The following is an 18,017-nucleotide window of genomic DNA, read 5'->3' on the forward strand; positions in this document are numbered from 1 at the left end:
ATGACTAGTCACCATTCGAACTTACTGAGCTCTCCTGACAGATCCTTTTTCCTGCTGTTACTTCTCTAGTGACAATACACTCCTCGTCTCCTTTTATACTTGCAGGTCTACCCCTCGTGACGTCCAGGGGTCGGTTCCACATTACATATGGGTGTCTGGCCCTTACGTCGTCTCTTTGTCTCTTGTAGGCTTGTACCAAGGGAAGCAAGGAGGCCACTATCGTCTTTCTATAACACAAAATGCATGCACATATGAACTGGGTTCTTTATTCCTAAGAATAAGAAATCTACTTAACTTAAGCTAGTTGTTGCGTGGAACAACCTCTCTGTAATCGTCCACATTAGCCTTAGTGCTGGTGAAGTACAAGACTGCGATGTACACTATTCAGGTCGTTATGTGCTGCCTGATTCTGAGCTATAGGCTGTGACTGCGACAACTCAGTGACTCGCTGAATAACAGACTGGAACTCACTCGGTGCGACAGACTGGCCTTCCGATCCGTGGTGGCTGCCTAAATACTGGCGGCCGAGAGGGCGTTGGCGGCACGTTTCCTGCGAGTCTCTCGTTGGTCTCTATCGATCTTCTCGCAACTTTTACCCCGCATCTACATCTACATCTACATCCATACTCCGAAAGCCACCTGACGGTGTGTGGCGGAGGGTACGTTGAGTACCTCTATCGGTTCTCCCTTCTATTCCAGTCTCGTTCGTGGAAAGAAAGATTGTCGATATGCCTGTGTGTGGACTCTAATCTCTCTGATTTTATCCTCATGGTCTGTTCGCGAGATATACGTAGGAGGGAGCAATATACTGCTTGACTCCTCAGTGAAGGTATGTTCTCAAAACTTCAACAAAAGCCCATATCGAGCTACTGGGCGACTCTCCTGCAGTCTTCCACTGGAGTTTATCTATCATCTCCATAACGCTTTCGCGACTAGTAAATGATGCTGTAACGAAGCACGCTGCTCTCCGCTGGACCTTATCTCTTCTATCAACCCTATCTGGTACGGATCCCACACTGGTGAGCAATATTCAAGCAGTGGGTGAACAAGTGTTCTGTAACCTACTTCCTTTGTTTTCGGATTGCATTTCCTTAGGATTCTTCCAATGAATCACAGTCTGGCATCTGCTTTACCGACGATCAACTTTATATGATCATTCCATTTTAAATCACTCCTAATGCCTACTCCCAGATAATTTGTGGACTTAACTGCTTCCAGTTGCAGACCTGCTATATTGTAGCTAAATGATAAAGGATCCTTCTTTTTATGTATTCACAGCACGTTACACTTGTCTACATTGAGATTCAATTGCCATTCCCTGCACCATGCGTCAATTCGTTGCAGATCCTCCCGCATTTCAGTACAATATTCCATTGTTACAACCTCTCGATATACTACAGCATCATCCGCAAAAAGCCTGAGTGAACTTCCGACGTTATCCGCAAGGTCATTTATGTATACTGTGAATAGCAACGGTCCTACGACACTCCCCTGTGGCACGCCTGATATCGCACTTACTTCGGAAGACTTCTCTCCATTGAGAACGACATGCTGCATTCTGTTATCTAGGAACTCTTCAATTCAATCACACAATTCGTCTGATAGTCCATATGCTCTTACTTTGTTCATTAAACGACTGTGGGGAACTATATTGTGGTGTGCGGGTGTGCATGGTGTACTGGCGCCAGAGTACATCAGCACACTGGATACTTTTGATCAGATACTGTATTCAACAGTTGCGTTAGCAGTGGGTAATGACATGACTGTCTCACTTGGTACTAGTTATAGAGCATCTACGGGGCTCCAAAGCGACCAGTGTGCTCTTTTAACCTTTGTTGTTGTTGTGGTCTTCAGTCCTGAGACTGGTTTGATGCAGCTCTCCATACTACTCTATCCTGGGCAAGCTTCTTCATCTCCCAATACTTACTGCAACCTACATCCTTCTGAATCTGCTTAGTGTATTCATCTCTTGGTCTCCCTCTACGATTTTTACCCTCCACGCTGTCCTCCAATACTAAATTTGTAATCCCTTGATGCCTCAGAACACGCCCTACCAACCGGTCCCTTCTTCTTGTCAAGTTTTGCCACAAACTCCTCTTCTCCCCTATTCTATTCAATACCTCCTCGTTAGACCCATCTAATCTTCAGCATTCTTCTGTAGCACCACATTTCGAAAGCTTCTATTCTCTTCTTGTCTACAATGTTTATCGTCCATGTTTCACTTCCATACATGGCTACACTCCATACTAATACTTACAGAAACGACTTCCTGACACTTAAATCTATACTCGATGTTAACAAATTTCTCTTCTTCAGAAACGCTTTCCTTGCCATTGCCAGTCTACATTTTATATCCTCTCTACTTCGACCATCATCAGTTATTTTGCTCCCCAAATAGCAAATCTCCTTTACCACTTTAAGTGTCTCATTTCCTAATCTAATTCCCTCAGCATCACCCGACTTAATTCGACTACATTCCATGATCCTCGTTTTGCTTTTGTTGATGTTCATCTTATATCCTCCTTTCAAGGCACTGTCCATTCCGTTCAACTGCTCTTCCAAGTCCTTTGCTGTCTCTGACAGAATTACAATGTCATCGGCGAACCTCAAGGTTTTTATTTCTTCTCCATGGATTTTAATACCTACTCCGAATTTTTCTTTTGTTTCCTTTACTGCTTGCTCAATATACAGATTGAATAACATCGGGGAGAGGCTACAACCCTGTCTCACTCCCTTCCCAACCACTGCTTCCCTTTCTTGCCCCTCTGTGCAAATTGTAAATAGCCTTTCGCTCCCTGTATTTTACCCCTGCCACCTTTAGAATTTGAAAGAGAGTAATCAAGTCAACATTGTCAAAAGCTTTCGTTTAACCTTAAGACTAATAATTTGTTGCACGAGTTTACAGTAGCCTTGACAACTGCATCGAACCACTTCTCTGGCTGATGGCATCAAGACGAGAGCAACAGCAAAGAAACATGACGTTGCTCGTGTGACGTGGACGTGGGGTGCAGCAGATGTTGTCGCGACAGATCCGGCGGTCGCCGCCACCGGCACCGCAGCGGCGCCCAGCCGGGATGCTCGACGTCGCCCGCGCAGCCGCTGGCGCAGCCGCTGCCGTCGCTGCCGCCGCGCGCCAAGAGTCCATTGCCGGAGCTGCTGGACGTGCCGCTGAGGGAGCGGCGCAAGCAGAGCCCCAAGCGCGCGCGCACGCGTGTGTCACAGCTGCCCGCCTCCACCTCCTCCTCCTCGGAGAGCCTCGACTCCGCCAGGTACGTCGCCGCCCCCCTTACGCCATACATTACACAGTCTCTGGTAATCCATCATGGGAAGTGGAACTGCAGCCGGACATAAAGTACTTGAATAATGGCAACAAAACAGGCCGTTGTATTTGAATCCAACGTCGTTTATACTAGACTACTGGCCATTGAAATTGCTACACCACGAAGATGACGTGTTACAGTCGCGAAATTTAACCGACATGAAGAAGATGCTTTGATATGCAAATGATTAGCTTTTCAGACAATTCACACAAGGTTGGCGCCGGTGGCGACACCTACAACGTGCTGACATGAGGAAAGTTTCCAACCGATTTCTCATACACAAACAGCAGTTGACCGGCGTTGCCTGGTGAAACGTTGTTGTGATTCCTCGTGTAAGGAGGAGAAATGCGTACCATCACGTTTCCGACTTTCATAAAGGTCGGATTGTAGCCTATCGCGATTGCGGTTTATCGTATCGCGACATTGCTGCTCGCGTTGGTCGACATACAATGACTGTTAGCAGAATATGGAATCGGTGGTTTCAGGAGGGTAATACGGAACGCCGTGCTGGATCCCAACGGCCTCGTATCACTAGCAGTCGAGATGACAGGCATGGCTGTAACGGATCGTGCAGTCAGGTCTCGATCCCTGAGTCAACAGATGGGGACGTTTGCAAGAAAACAACCATCTGCACGAACAGTTCGACGACGTTTGCAGCAGCACGGACTATCAGCTCGGAGACGGTAGCTGCTGTTACCCTTGACGCAGTATCACAGACATCAGCGCCTGCGATAGTGTACTCGCCGACGAACCTGGGTGCACGAATGGCAAAACTTCGTTTTTGCAGATGAATACAGGTTCTGTTTACAGCATCATGATGGTCGCATCCGTGTTTGGTGTCATCGCGGTAAAAGCACATTGGAAGCGTGTGTTCGTCATCACCATACTGGCGTATCACCCGGAGTGATGGTATGGGGTGCCATTGGTTACACGTCTCGGTCACCTCTTGTTCGCATTGACGGCACTTTGAACAGTGGACGTTACATTTCAGATGTGTTACGACCCGTGGCTCTACCCTTCTTTTCTGTATCCAGAAAGGCCCGTACAGGACCTGCAACATGCGGTCGTGCATTATCCTGCTGAAATGTAGGATTTCGCCGGGATCGAATGAAGGGTAGAGCCACGGGTCGTAACACATCGGAAATGTGACGTCCACTGTTCAAAGTGCCGACAATGCGGACAAGAGGTGACCGAGACGTGTAACCAATGGCACCCCATACCATCACGCCGGGTGACAAGCCAGTATGGCGATGACGAATACACGCTTCCAATGTGGGTTCACCGCGATGTCGCCAAACACGGATACGACCATCATGATGCTGTAAACTGAACCTGGATTCATCCGACAAAATGACGTTTTGCCATTCTTGCACCCAGGTTCGTCGTTGAGTACACCATCGCAGGCGCTCCTGTCTTTGATGCAGCGTCAAGGGTAACAGCAGCCATGGTACCCGAGCTGACAGTCCAACCTGCTGCAAACGTCGTCGAACTGTTCGTACAGATGGTTGTTTTCTTGCAAACGTCCCCGTCTGTTGATTCAGGGATCGAGACGTGGCTGCACGATCCGTTACAGCCATGTGGATAAGATGCCTGTCATCTCGACTGCTAGTGATACGAGGCCGTTGGGATCCAGCACGGCGTTCCGTATTACCCTCCTGAAACCACCGATTCCATATTCTGCTAACAGTCATTGGATCTCGACCAACGCGAGCAGCAATGTCGCGATACGATAAACCGCAATCAGTATTGGCTACAATCCGACCTTCAATAAAGTCGGAAACGTGATGGTATGCATCTCTGCTCCTTACACGAGGCATCACAACAAGGTTTCACCAGGCAACGCCAGTCAACTGCTGTTTGTCCATGAGAAATCGGTTGGAAACTTTCCTCATGTCAGTACCTTGTACGTGTCGCCACCGGCGCCAACCTTGTGTGAATGCTATGAAAAGCTATTCATTTGCATATCACAGCATCTTCTTCCTGTCGGTTAAATTTCGCGTCTGTAGCACGTCTTCTTCGTGGTTTAGCAATTTTAATGGCCAGTAGTGTATGTTGAATCTGGAGGTGGGCTTGTTTGCAGGAAGCCAAGTATCTGTGTGACTATGTAGTAAGTTCTATGGGAAACTAGCACAGCCAACATTGTTGTGGCTTCTTTGACGAGCCAGCACAGAGGTGTGCGCCGACAGTGATGCGCCCATCGACAATACTCTACACGGGAGTTGTAGTCCTGTGCACAGCGTCACAATGGATACATCCGTGTGCAGAGAACGAACGCTGCCAGCTTGCATTCGTCATTGCAACAGTAGCCCAGCACTTAGATTGATGGTGTGGTGCTACAGAATGCCATTGGGTACACCACATGATCACATCTGGTTCACGTAGTTACACTCATGTTCATAAATTAAGGACAATTGCTGAAGGTGATGCCACACAACGTGGCACTACACAAAAGTGGTGCTAATATCATAGGCACATAGGGAACATACACGACACAGATCTGTAATTCTACGGTATTTGTGATAAGTTGAGAAAACCGTCCCGAAACACATGAGCTACAAAACGCCAGTTTCCTGCCGGTCCCCCAACATCAATATGGGATATGATCACCATGCACACGTACAAAGGCCGCACAATGGGTTGGCATACTCTGGATCAGGTGGTTGAGCAGCTGCTGGGGTATAGCCCCCCATTCTTGCACCAGTGCCTGTTGGAGCTCCTGAAGCGTCCTAGGGGTTTGAAGAGGTGCAGCGATACCGTCGACCGAGAGCATCCCAGACGTGCTCGATGGGGTTTAGGTCTGAAGAACAGGCAAGCCTCTCCATTCGCTTGATATATTCTGTTTCAAGGTACTACTAGACAATGGCACCTTGGTGGGGCCGTGTGTTATCATCCATCACATGGAAGGTGGGACTCACTGCACCCCTAAAAAGGCAGACATACTAGTGCAAAATGACGTACCGATACACTTGACCTGTTACAGTTATTCTGTCAAAGACATGCAGGGATGTACGTGCGCCAATCATAATCCCACCCCACACCATCAAACCACGACCTCCATACAGGTTCCTTTCAAGGACATTAAGTGGTTGGTAACTGGTTCCTGGTTCACACCAGATGAAAACCCGGCGAGAATCACTGTTCAGACTATACCTGGACTCGTCCGTGAATTAACCTGGGACCACTGTTCCAATGACCATGTGCTGTGTTCTTGACACCAGGCTTTACAGGCTCTCCTGTGACCAGGGGTCAGTGGAATGCACCTTCCAGGTCTCCGGGCGAATGAACCATGGCCGTTCAGTCGTCTGTAGACTGTGTGTCTGGAGACAACTGTTCCAGTGGCTGCGGTAAGGTCCCGAGCAAGGCTACCTGCAGTACTCCATGGCCATCTGCGAGCACTGATGGTGAAATATCGGTCTTCTTGTGGTATTGTACACTGTAGACGTCGCGTACTGTAGCGCCTGGACACGTTTCCTGTCTACTGGAATCATTACCATACTCCTGAGACCACACTTTGTGGCACACGGAAGGCCCGTGCAACGACCTGCTGTGTTTGACCAGCCTCCAGTCGCCCTAGTATTCTACCCCTCATAACGTCATCAATATTTGTTCTTTGGGCCATTTCCAACACACAGTCACCATTAGCACGTCTGAAAACGTCTGCACACTTACTCGGTGCACCGTACTCTGACCATGCACCAACACACCCGCAAACTGCCCACCATAGCGTTATTTCACCATGTATCAGCATTATCCTTAATTTTTGAGCATGAATGTATTAATTTGAACTGCAGCCATTACGTTTCAGGCGTGTTGAGGCCAGTGGCTGTACCATGTGTTCAAAGTCTCTGTAACGTTATATTTATGCTGTCTCGACCCAACTCAATAAAGATGGTGTTCATCTGTTGCGCTGGCCACCACATTCTCCAGAGCTCAGATCCCCTGAAAACATCTGGTGATGAGTTGCCGAGAGATTGGCACACCACAAGCACCAGGCACTAGGATTGATGAGAACTCTAGAACAGAGTTGAAGCAGCATGGAATAACATATCCATATCTGTCACGCAAGCTCAGTTCGCCACGATGCCATGTGAGGTTTGTTCTGTTGTTGCTGCCTGTTGTGGCAGTCCTTTCTGGCAGAACTGGATTTCGCATCCTGTACAGTCCTGTATTATATGTGCACAATAACTAAAATTTAGTTATTTGCTATCCTTCCTGGTACTGCAATTGTAATTGCAGCACGGTTTCTTCGTGCACCAATCGCTGAACAAGACAACAATATTACAATGAAACTGTCTCGCATGAATTACTAAAATAAGAAACAAATATAGGGTTATTCGTAAGTACCTCTGGGTTTCAGAAGTCTACCTTATTAAAACTACAAGAAATATAAAAAAGAGATTCATATCAATGGATAGGGCATCTCTCCAGTTTTTTGACCCAAATTACAGGTGTTTAATATGGGCATCATTTGTGACCCACCAAACGTCTCGATGATAGTCAATTTCTTGCCCTACACGCCTCAATACGTCACCGTCGATATCAGTGAGCACTTTAATTATCCTTTCTTGCCAGTCTTCTAAATTAACTGGCAGCAGAGGCAGGAACTTACGATCTTCGACAAAACCCCGTAGAAATAAATCATAAGTATTTGAGTAAGGTGATAGTGTGGCCACTGCGAAAACAGTCATCCTCCAGTAGCTGCTTCATATCATTGCAAAAGCCAATGCCGCTAGTAGTTAGCGTAAGTAACAGCTGCAGCTGGTATATTTTACACATGGGCAGTTGCGTAGAACACGTCGGATAGCTGGCAGTGGCTTCTGTAGTTCTCTGCTCGCTCGGGTCGTCGATTTCTTCGTGTTCCTGAACACGCTCCACTTTCACTACTGACGGCCCCTGCCAGTTTGTTTTCTCTGCACCACATAACCAGCCAGTCTCACGCAATGTCTTATACCACCCAGCACTGTTTTGTATGTTGGACATTTTACCTGAAATTTGATACGAAATCGTCGCTGGACCGTCACAGTTGACTCCCGTTTAACTAATTCAGGGACATAAAATGCACAAATTTCTTCATTATACGCCATGTTCTGACACGCCTGCTCCCTAGTGGTGGCACTGCGTCTATTATGTATCGAAGATCTGGAAATGTTCCATCCGCAGATCCTTCTTGTTTGGAGGCTTTATTCCCCACCTTCACGGCTTGATAATCTGGATTGGTCAATTTCAGAGGAAGAGGGTGCCGATTCTCTTGCTGTCGCCATCCCATCACCGCCATCCCCACCCTCTACCCCCTCCCAAGGTCGGAAATTGTGTACCCAATTGTAACCGAGACCGGAATGGTCGCGGGGTGGCCGTGAACGAAAGCGCGGCGGGACCGAACGGGAGCGGCCCGCGAACAAACAAGATGGACGAACGGGAAAGGATGGACACACACAACGACAGACGACCGAGCAAGACACCAAGAACAGCAACACGCAAGAAGCAGCGGGGTAACAAGCGAAAACCTCACGAAATCAACAACGTCCACTCGGACACGGAAACAAGCAAAAGCAAACACGATGTCTATAAGCGAGATATAGAGAGACTCACGCGAATATCAGACTGCCTCGCTGACTTAGAGGCAGGCGCTTAAATACATGATAGAGTACGTCGCTATTGGCCGCTGGGAACACCTGCTCCACAGTGGCGCCCTCACATTATACGCGGGCTTGGAGCACGTGCAGCCACGGCTTACAGCGCGACAGCTGCAGAGGCCTCTAGTGGTAATCGAACTCCATGCCGTCTGGTGCGAATTCAAAACCCGCGGCGCTCGGTACCAGATACCCCAACTGTTTGCGTCTAGTGTTATCCATGAGAATGTTTCCGAAGTGTGCAACTGAGGCATGATGTGGGTACCAGTGAGGTACTCACATAGACTGATGTGGGAAACCACCTAAAAGTCAAATTCAGGCTGGCCAGCACGCCATCCCTTGTCGTTAATCTGCCTAGTGGGTTTTAATCAGGTCCAGCACCCCTTCCACGAATGCCACAACCAGCGTGCTAAAGCTTGCAGATATCTCAGGCAGGTATCCAGTATACTGGTCATCAGGTGAGCCACATCTGTTAGATGAGTGGTGGGATACTTGTCTTGACGGTTGCTGCTCTCTGGTTCTTTAGAGTGCTGCACTTGATGCTTGCCTTGGTCTAGGCCTTGGCTGGCGTGGGTATACTGCGATGAAGGTTGATTCACAGGCATAGTGAAACGGGGTTACAGCAGGGCCCTACAATAGGCTGCCCCTCGGGAAGTGGTACGTCATACGTAGCCTCTCATTCTCAAACAGCTCTAGTTCAAAGCGAAAGTAAAGCATGTATTGCACAGGGGAAGCTGTGTCTTACTGGCATATCATCTCTCCCTGTCTTGAGCGACTTTAAAACCCGCCAACCCATAGCGAATGTGAAGGGTGCGTGGCACAAGGGAGAGCTGTGCTGCGAGGTAACACAATTTCTGTGGTCCCATTTTCCAGAGACCTGGTTTTCCAAAGTCGGATCCTGACCAATGTCGGTATTGGTGCCTCGCTAGGTCCTTTTAGTGGCAAGTACTGCCGCATACAGAGGGCAGTGACGTCTCCTGAGTTTGATTAGGTGGATCCAGACCCACCAAGCCACAGATTGAGTGGGAGCGCATCCCTAGTCATTGTGGTGGGACCTCGGGACAGCAGAGGGTGAAGGATATATCTGCCTCTCCGGACTGCAGGGTGCACTTGCCAAGGTGGGATGGCTGAAATCGCCAATGACGATGCCGCTGAAGGTGACCAGGGCAATGGCAGTGGCACGCTAGTGGCTTGACTGGTGGGTGAGCTGCAGTCAGTCCTCCGCCCCCTCCACCCTTCTTCCGCCCGATGCCAGAGGAGCCAGTACGGGATAAGAGACGGACGCCGACCTCTTTTAGTCACTTGCTCGATCATGTGTGTACTGCCGACTTCACTGGAGGGTGACTTCAGAGTGGAGCATGAAGTCGGAGAATTGGTATGGCAGTAACTCGGCCATGGAGGCCGCTGTGTCAACGGAGAGGAGGACCACTGCGACCTTGGCCTAGCTACGTCATCTCTATCGGTCGATCCACAGAAGTAGAAGAATGTACCACCGCACCGACACTTGACAGGAATGAAAGGGCTAATGCAGTATTAGGAACAGAAGAACCTCTTTCGAAAGAAACTCCAGGAAACCCGCTGGAACAGCTGAGAGAAATTTTTACAGGCCCAGTTGGCCATGGATCTATGGCAGGGCTTAACAACTGGCCGGTTTTGAGCGCGAGTACTCGCGTCTGCTCAGGCACGTGCTCGCGAGCAGGTGCAAGGTCGCGGAGGAGGGAGGGAGGGGAAATGCGCGCGCACGTTTGAATGTGATCTCGCGTTCTTAGCAGATTTAATTAGCCATCTGAATGCTTTGAACATTTTACTACAAGGTAAACATCTGCTAATTACTCATTTCGTAAATCGAATACGAGCTTTTAAAATGAATTTGACACTTTGGGTGAGTCAGCTTGGAAACAGGAAACCTAGTTCATTTTCCTAGACTATCATCCATGCAAGATGTTCACAAAGACTGTGAACGTTATTCACATAGTTTAGTTGATCAGCGCTTTCAAGATCTGACAGCACTAGACAGTGATTTTGATCTGTTCTCTCCATATTCAACGAATATTTAAGAAATTCGTCCTGAGCTGCAGCAAGAAATTATTGACCTGCAGTGTGACAGAGAATACAGAGACAAATTTCAGAACAAGAAAAATATTTTGGAATTCTACAGACGCTTCCCTCAGGATAGATTTCCTCGTTTGCACAAACTGGCGGCTACAATAATATCAATGTCCGGTTCCACGTATGTTTGTGAACAACTGTTCTCTGCAATGAAATGTAACAAGACACGCCTGAGAAACGCATTGTCTGATCGAAATTTAAACTGCACGCTGCGCCTAAAATGCACAAGAACAATTACTCCGAACATAGACGCAATTGTAAAGGGCAAAAAGTACAAGATAACCGAGAATCCCACACTTCAGTGACACCTTTTATTGTGTAACAGTTCACAAATTAATGCGAATGTAGAGGCATACACTAAGCTAATAAAATTATGTGGCATGTGTACATTCTCCTTTATTTGTTTCATTTGTCGCAGTAATAATTCGTGAGTGATATCCCTGCAGGTGGCCACGGATTTACATTGACTGGCGGCAGCTGTTGTGTGCCCCACGTGATTTTCCCCACTCTCCGCTCTGGTCCGGTAGTGGGGGTAGCGTGCTCGTGCTGCTCCGTGCTCGTGCCTTGCTGCTCACAGCTTGCTCTGCGAGCACGTATGTTGTGAAGCCCTGATCTATCTGGAAAGCTGTATAAACTGATGGGAAGTAAGATTATATCACAAATGGTGTTGTCCACGCTGAGGGACGCTGAGTGGATCACACTAACTTGGCAGAAAACTGCAGAGTTGCTGCTCCGCTCGCTGTTGCCAGGTGACAATGTGGAGATGGATAGTCTGATTTTCCTTTCATTAGAGGTGGTGCCGGTTAAAATCATGCCTCTCAGGACGTAGAGGTCCCTTGGCCCTGATAGTCTGACAGTTGAGGTCATCCACCTTGCCCCTCAATTACTGGAGAGTAATGTCCGCCTGCTTAGTTGCATGGTAACTTGCTTGCCTCCCATGCAGCATGCCCGGCTTCGATTCCCGGCTGGGTTGGACATTTTCTCCTCTCGTGGACTGAGTGTTATGTTGTCCTCATCATCATTTCATCCCCATAACCGGCACGCAAGTCGAACAATGTGGCGTCGACTGACATAAGATTTGCACTCGGCGGCCGAACTTCCCAGGATGGGACCTCCTGGCCAACAATGCCATACAATCATTTCTTTTTTTTTCGATGAATAGTAATGAAATTTCGGGAATACTTTTATCTCAGTAATATATTCAAGTGATTAAGATCACAATTTAATGTAAGCACGAGGTAAATCATTTCAAATTTGAGATGCTGGTACACTAATAAACGGTGTAACCGTAAGTATGTTGGATGATAGCATGCAAACGTGCATGCACTGTATTGTACAGATGCCGGGTGTCAGTTCCATGCCTTTTCAACCTGGTCGGTCTATACAGGAACGGTTTATGCTATTTATAGATGACGCTGCAGTTATCGCTCGATGACGTCCCGTAAGTGTTGAAATGGTGGCAGATCTGGTGATTCGACAGGCCAAGGCAACAAGTCGACAATCTGTGGAGTATGTTAGATTGCAACAGCAGCTTATGGGCAAGCGCTATCCTGCTGGAAAACGTCCCCTGGAATGCTGTTCATGAAAGGGCAACACAATAAAACGAAACATCAGATCAGAGTCACGTACAATTTTGCAGTCAGGGTGCGTGGGATAACCACGACAGTGATCCTGCTGCCATACGAAATCCCACGCCAGACCGTCACTCCAGGAGTAGGACGAGTGTTTCTAGCACACAGACAGGTCGGTTACAGGCCCTCTACTGGCCTCCTTCTAACCAACACACTACCATCGCTTGCACCGAGTCAGAACCAGAGTTCGTCAGAAAATACAACAGATCTCCACCCTGCCCTGCCCGCATGACACTATTGAAATCGCAATGGCAGTGGTTTGGGGTCCACAGAAGACACGCTGCAGGGCGACTGGCTCGGAGCTATCCTTGAAGTAACCGACTTATAACAGTTCGTTGTGTTTCTGCTGCTCAAATCGCTGTTGCAGATGCAATACAATGCGCCAGAGCGATACGCCGAACACGATGGTCTTCTCTCTCGGTAGTACCATGTGGCCGTCTAGAGCCCGATCTTCTTGCTACCGTACATTCTCGCGACCACCGCTGCCAGCAAGTAGCAGTAGCTACATTCCTGCCAAGTCTTTCGGCAATATCACAGGAGGATCATTCAGCTTCTCGTAGCCCTGTTACACGACCTCGTTAAGGCTCAGTGAGGTGCTGAGAATGGCGTCTTTGTCGCCTTAAAGGTATTCCTGACTCTCATCAGCTCAGCACGTCCAGTCTCAAAGGTAACTAACGCTCACGACAGTTACAGCGTGTTCTTAAAGCAAATCTGATTTGCATTCCCATACTGGCGTTACTAGCGTCATTCTTATGCGACTGGGGCCAAATTTGAATACACATCACCTTTCAGATGTAGAAACACGCTTACCAACTTTCGTTTATGTCGCATAACTTCTTCTTGATGTTGCTATTTTTTTCGGTTACTTTATTCGGTTTTCTTAAAATGTTAATCACTTGAATATCCAATCATGTAGTAAATTTCACACCATTTTCACGCTTGCTGCATGCCGCCTTCATGGCGGTGTAATTTTAATAGTCAACCGTGTAATATTTCGTTTCACAGGCATCGATACTTTGGGATAACCAGAATTATGCCCACATATTTTTCGAGATCAAGTCAATGAAATATACGCTCAAAAACGGGATTGATACAGTTACAGTATAAACACGAGCAGTCTTCTACTTCAGAATATCTGTTTGTGTTGTTAATTTCTTCATAGAGATAGTTATATCAGCCGTTATATACCAGTATCATAAATTTTTCGTTTACATTATGAATTTCAGAAAGTCTTTTTAAGTAATCAGCAACAGCTCTTACAGCGATGACGTAATATTTAATTTTTCAACCCTGTGTATGCGAGTGTGTGTATGTGTGTGTGTGCGCGCACGCGCGTGTGTGTGTGTGTGTGTGTGTGTGTGTGTGTGTGTGTGTGCGCGCGTGTGCGCGTGTGTGCGTGTGTGTGTGTGCGTGTCTGCATCTTATCATCAGATAAGGCCACGTACCAAACATGATTACCTAGAATATTTCGGCAATGAGTCATTTCGTTTCGCAAGAAATCTAAAGTCACATGATGAGCCACACATTTATATATTTCCTCCTTACTTGGCACTGAAGGGAACAACGAAAGTAACAGCAATTCACAGAAATAGTCATGAAATCCCACCTGTATAGGACATGCAAAGTAAGATAAATTTTATCTCTATAGCTGTGATTGTAAAGAGAGAAGGATAAGTTTCAACCATTCAAATACATTTCAAATGACAGTAGAGTTATCTGAGGTTTGGTTCATTGTGCATAAAAAACAATGATTAATGTTGTTGATTAAGAGCTTCTATTATTAGAACATTAATAGTTGGGACACTGAGAACGGAGAAGCTGTGCAGTAAGTTGGGATTAATACTCTGGTCCTATCGGCGGAGGTTCTCAGGTGGCGTAAAATTAATATTTTCAGACTTACTACAATATTTTTTAAGTAACAGCGGTTTCTAAAACATCATACTTCTTCTCTTAATATGGTTTCAGTATCTGTAGTGGATTTAGTAGCACGCACAAAATGTTAACGACTATTTTCTGCCAAAACTGGATGTGATGGATAAAGGCGGATAACAGTTTAAACGATATTTTACACACATTTTTCAAGAATTCTTCCTACCAAACTAATTCGTCTTCTTCCATTCTTTCGTGAACTATGAACCAAGGGCTGCATAGAACAGCAAAAAAATATTACAGATTCACAAATAAACTGAGAAGTACGTTCTTTTGTTTTGTCGTAGAAACACCCCTCTCTATCAGAAAGGCTTCGACAGTTGTTTAAGAAAAACTATGGAATATAATGAAATATGGTATGAAGAATATCTGATAGCATTTCAGATCTTGCACGAAAACATTTGTATTGGGAGTAGGTGGAAAACTGAAAGACCTTGTGAATCACGTAATAGTTTACGCCTTACTTTATTAAATATTTACAACAACGATGCTATTCGAAGATGGAGTTTTAAAGTAAACACTGGGGTGTAACTGAATGATCTGGTACTGTTAAAAGCACTTCTTTATGCTGACGACCTTACATTGATTTTTATTTTAAAAATGCTCTGCAAATAGATGTTAATACACTGAATAAAATGTTAAGAATATAATTTGAGGATTTCGGTGCAAAGAGCTTATGCTGTGGCTTCTGTAGGAAACACCCAACTGTTCGTTAACCATAATGTGGAGTGGGATAGCGAACCATCACCTCATAGGCTCGTTTTTCATAGATGGAATACTGAACGCGCACAAGTATAGCAGCTTCCTAACAGACCATCTTCCACACGTGCTGGGAGACTTTCCTCTACAGACTAGGAGGAACCAGCAATACCAATACATAACAGCTGTCCAGCCCATAGTGCACGAAGTATGACAGCATGTATTCTAGAATTGTTTCCAAATCGTTGGATTGGACGCAGAGGACCGATGGCCGGCCCGTTTCACAAATTTGACGCCTGTAGACTTATTTTTCTGTGGGGAAAGCTGAAAGACGCGTCTATGAGAACATACCAACTACTCTCGAGGATACACAATGCCGTGTTACTGCAGCCCGTTCGGACATCTCCGCTGAAACGCTAGCACGTGTGCAGTAGTCGTTGCTTACCAGACTGGAAGAGTATACTTCTGCTGCCAGTGGTCAGTTTGAACACAACCTGTGATGGTTAGATGGTCATTTGTCTCTATATCGGTCAGAATCCACATAACTAGTGTATTTATTTGTGTTGTTCTTAAGTGTGTGCTACCACAGGTATTGTACAAGTGTTAGAGTGGGAACTTTACAAAATACGTTGTCTCGTAAGCGACTCGCACTACAATCCCGCAACAAACACCACTAACATTATCCTACCTTTAGTATGTGAATGTCAATACGCATTGTTCCATTTAAAAAAGTGTACGTTTGCACAAAAAATACACGTTCTAAGCATTATTACAATCTGTTTATTGGCTAACAATACGAGCCCCTGGCTACCAATCCATTCTGTGAAATCTGCATCATATCAGTAGCACTTTCAATTTCTGCATATTTGCGGTGCAAATTTTAGGTGATTCACCCTCTGTAATAGTAGAGCTAGTCAAGTACGATATGAATGATTATGATAAATAAATGCAATATAAAGCAAATAAGTTTAACCATATATGGGGAACAATAAACAACTATCTGAAAAATGAAACTCTGAAATTTTTGTAAGACCGGGTCTGCAGTACGACAACTGCGCGGAAGTGAATTATGAGCGGTGAACAAGAAGCAAGCAACGTATACTCAGAGTAGGAGGTGAGGCATCTACTACGTGTCAATGTGTGTATAAGAATGGACAAAATCATAAATTTGATGCCGGAAATTAACTAAATATATGAAGCGCGATAGAAAAAAAGACAAGGTCGAATGGACACCTGCAAAGAACGTGTACTGAAAGATTAGCAGTGCGACTAAAGAACTACACTACTGGCCATTAAAATTGCTACACCACGAAGATGATGTGCTACAGACGCGAAATTTAACCGACAGGAAGAAGATGCTGTGATGTGCAAATGAATAGCTTTTCAGAGCATTCACACATGGTTGGCTCCGGTGGCGACACCTACATCGTGCTGACATGAGGAAAGTTTCCAACCGATTTCTCATACACAAACATCAGTTAACCGGCGTTGCCTGGTGAAACGTTGTTGTGATGCTGCGTGAAAGGAGGAGAAATGCGTACCATCACGTTTCCGACTTTGATAAAGGTCGGATTGTAGTTTATTGCGATTGCGGTTTATCGTATCGCGACATTGCTGCTCGCTTCGATCGAGATCTAATGACTGTTAGCAGAATATGGAATCGGTGGGTTCAAGAGGGTAATACGGAATGCCGTGCTGGATCCCAACGGCCTCGTATCACTAGCAGTCGAGATGACAGGCATCTTATCCGCATGGCTGTAACGGATCGTGCAGCCACGTCTCGATCCCTGAGTCAATAGATGGGGACATTTGCAAGACAACAACCATCTGCACGAACAGTTCGACGACGTTTGCTGCAGGACGGACTATCAGCTCGGAGACCATGGCTGCAGTTATCCTTGATTCTGCATCACAGACAGGAAAGCCTGCGATGGTGTACTCAACGACGAACTTGGGTGCACGAATGGCAAAACGTCATTTTCTCGGATGAATCCGTGTTCTGTTTACAGCGTCATGATGGTCGCATCCGTGTTTGGCGACATCGCGGTGAACGCATATTGGAAGCGTGTATGCGTCATCGCCATACTGGCGTATCACCTGGGGTGATGGTATGGGGTGCCATTGGTTACACGTCTCGGTGACCTCTTGCTCGCATTGTGAACAGTGGACGTTACATTTCAGATGTGTTACGACCCGTGGCTCTACCCTTCATTCGATCCCTGCGAAACCCTACATTTCAGCAGGATAATGCACGACTGCATGTTGCAGGTCCTGTACGGGCCTTTCTGGATACAGAAAATGTTCGACTGCTGTCCTGGCCAGCACATTCTCCAGATCTCTCACCAATTGAAAACGTCTGGTCAATGGTGGCCGAGCAAATGGCTCGTCACAATACACCAGTCACTACTCTTGATGAACTGTGGTATCGTGTTGAAGCTGCATGGGCAGCTGTACCTGTACACACCATCTAAGCTCTGTTTGACTCAATGCCCAGGCGTATCAAGGCCGTTATTACGGTCAGAGGTGGCTGTTCTGGGTACTGATTTCTCAGGATCTATGCACCCAAATTGCGTGGAAATATAATCACATGTCAGTTCTAGTATAATATGTTTGTCCAATGAATACCTGATTATCATCTGCATTTCTTCTTGGTGTAGCAGTTTTAATGGCTATTAGTGTACAAACAGGAAGGAAAATGA

The 18,017-nt window shown here is 46.4% G+C and overlaps 1 protein-coding gene across 1 annotated transcript in view; it reads left to right on the plus strand.

Annotated features, from left to right (window-relative positions):
- Window positions 1-18,017, plus strand: part of LOC126474735 (uncharacterized) — a 575,439-nt gene that overhangs the window by 520,306 nt on the left and 37,116 nt on the right. The window contains exon 29 of the mRNA XM_050102214.1: window positions 3,015-3,269. Within this exon, the coding sequence (XP_049958171.1) occupies window positions 3,015-3,269 (255 nt within the window). The remainder of the gene's footprint in view (window positions 1-3,014; window positions 3,270-18,017) is intronic.

This window comes from Schistocerca serialis, chromosome 4 (genome assembly GCF_023864345.2).
Source record: "Schistocerca serialis cubense isolate TAMUIC-IGC-003099 chromosome 4, iqSchSeri2.2, whole genome shotgun sequence".
Classification (NCBI taxonomy): Eukaryota; Metazoa; Arthropoda; class Insecta; order Orthoptera; family Acrididae; genus Schistocerca; species Schistocerca serialis.